The sequence below is a fragment of the Fulmarus glacialis genome, unplaced genomic scaffold (genome assembly GCF_000690835.1).
Source record: "Fulmarus glacialis isolate BGI_N327 unplaced genomic scaffold, ASM69083v1 scaffold14017, whole genome shotgun sequence".
In the NCBI taxonomy this organism is placed as follows: domain Eukaryota; kingdom Metazoa; phylum Chordata; class Aves; order Procellariiformes; family Procellariidae; genus Fulmarus; species Fulmarus glacialis.
Window position 1 is genome coordinate 1,397 of NW_009223878.1, and position 1,521 is coordinate 2,917.

Below are 1,521 nucleotides of genomic sequence, written 5' to 3' on the forward strand. Positions count from 1 at the left end.
GGCACCAGGATGTCGTCAGAGACCTGAGCTTTGCTCCCAATGGAAGCCCCATCCTTGTGTCGGCCTCCCGGGACAAGACTTTGCGCGTCTGGGACCTGAGCAGAGATGGTAGGAGCGTGCAGGGTTGTCCCCGGTGCTAGGTCACCCCTGGCTGAGGCTGAGCTCTGCTGTGGAAAAGGAGGGAGAAACCCACCTCGGTAGGGGAGATGGTGGGAGAGGATCTTTGGGGACAGTATTCAAGGCAGAAGGGGAGAGTCCTGCGACACGGAGCAGAGCCATCTTCTTCCAGGTGGGGCCTGGGAGGTGCAGGAGGGGGTTGCAAGTAGACAGAACTTGGGATCTGCCCAGGGGAACCCCCCAGCCCCACGTGCATTCCCTCTCGGGAAAGGGAGGGGAGAGCAGGGGCAGGGCCCAGCGCTGCCTCTTATGCTCCCCTCTCGTGACTCGCGTGTCTGCTGTCCCCAGGGCGGCAGGTCCAGGTGCTGTCGGGCCACGTGCCAATGGGTCTACTTCTGCTCCCTCTCCCCAGACTGCAGCATGCTCTGCTCCGCTGCTGGAGAGAAGTCGGTGAGTCCTGCAGGATGGGAGCCATCCCGTGCCCTGCTGAATCCAGTGCTCCCCTCGGCCCTCCGTGTCCCCCCCATGCGAGAAGCCCCGCTATGAGAAGGGTCCAGGCCAGAGCCACTCTCACTCCGCGGCCTTTCTGATTCTGTGTGGAGGAGCTGGGACCAGAGCTCATGTGCCTTAAACCCCAAGGGGGAGATGCTTATCCTCCGTTCCCACCCCAGGGATGCTCCCAGCCTCAGCCCCTGCCCATGTCCCGCAGGCGCTGCTGTGGAGCATGCGGTCCTACACCCTCATCCGGAGGCTGGAGGGGCACCAGAGCAGCGTGGTGTCGTGCGACTTCTCGCCGGACTCGGCGCTCCTCGTCACTGCTTCCTACGACGCCTGCGTCATCATGTGGGACCCCTACACTGGGGAGCAGCTGAGGACGCTGCGGTATGGAGCCGGGGGGCTGGTGAGGGACCGTGGAAGGGGGACAGAGCAATGCCATGGGGGTTTGTTGGGGCTGAGCGTGGCCTTCCCTTCTAATGGGGCACAGCCAGCACCTTTCCCCAGTCTCCAGCGGCCGAAGGAGGGCTCTGACTTGCTGGGTTTGGCCCCTCGGCCAGCCCCAGAGCGCTGGGGATGGGGCTTACGGCAGAAAAACGTGGTTTCTCCTCCCCCCCCGCAGCCACGTCCCCTTGCACTCGGCAGTGGACTACAGCAGCGAAGTCCACACCAGCTCCCTGCGCTCCGTCTGCTTCTCTCCTGAGGGCCTCTACCTGGCCACGGTGGCGGACGACAGGTGAGTGAACCCCCTTGGGGACCTCCAGTGGGAAGAGGGTCCCAGGAGGACACCACCAAAACGAACCAGGAGCTCAGGACGTGCCAGTGGGGAGCAGACTTCGCATGCCAGGTCCCCACCAGTGCCCGGCATAAGGGGAAGGGGCAGGCTGCCCGGGACACAGTGGCTTGGCT

General features: G+C 64.3%; 1 protein-coding gene across 1 annotated transcript in view; it reads left to right on the forward strand.

Annotated features, from left to right (window-relative positions):
* WSB2 (WD repeat and SOCS box containing 2) overlaps positions 1–1,521 on the forward strand; it is a 2,374-nt gene continuing 853 nt past the window's right edge. Inside the window, exons 1-4 of the mRNA XM_009581969.1 lie at positions 1–108; positions 466–567; positions 827–999; positions 1,235–1,348. Coding sequence (XP_009580264.1) covers positions 106–108; positions 466–567; positions 827–999; positions 1,235–1,348 — 392 coding nt within the window. The 5' untranslated portion in view covers positions 1–105. The remainder of the gene's footprint in view (positions 109–465; positions 568–826; positions 1,000–1,234; positions 1,349–1,521) is intronic.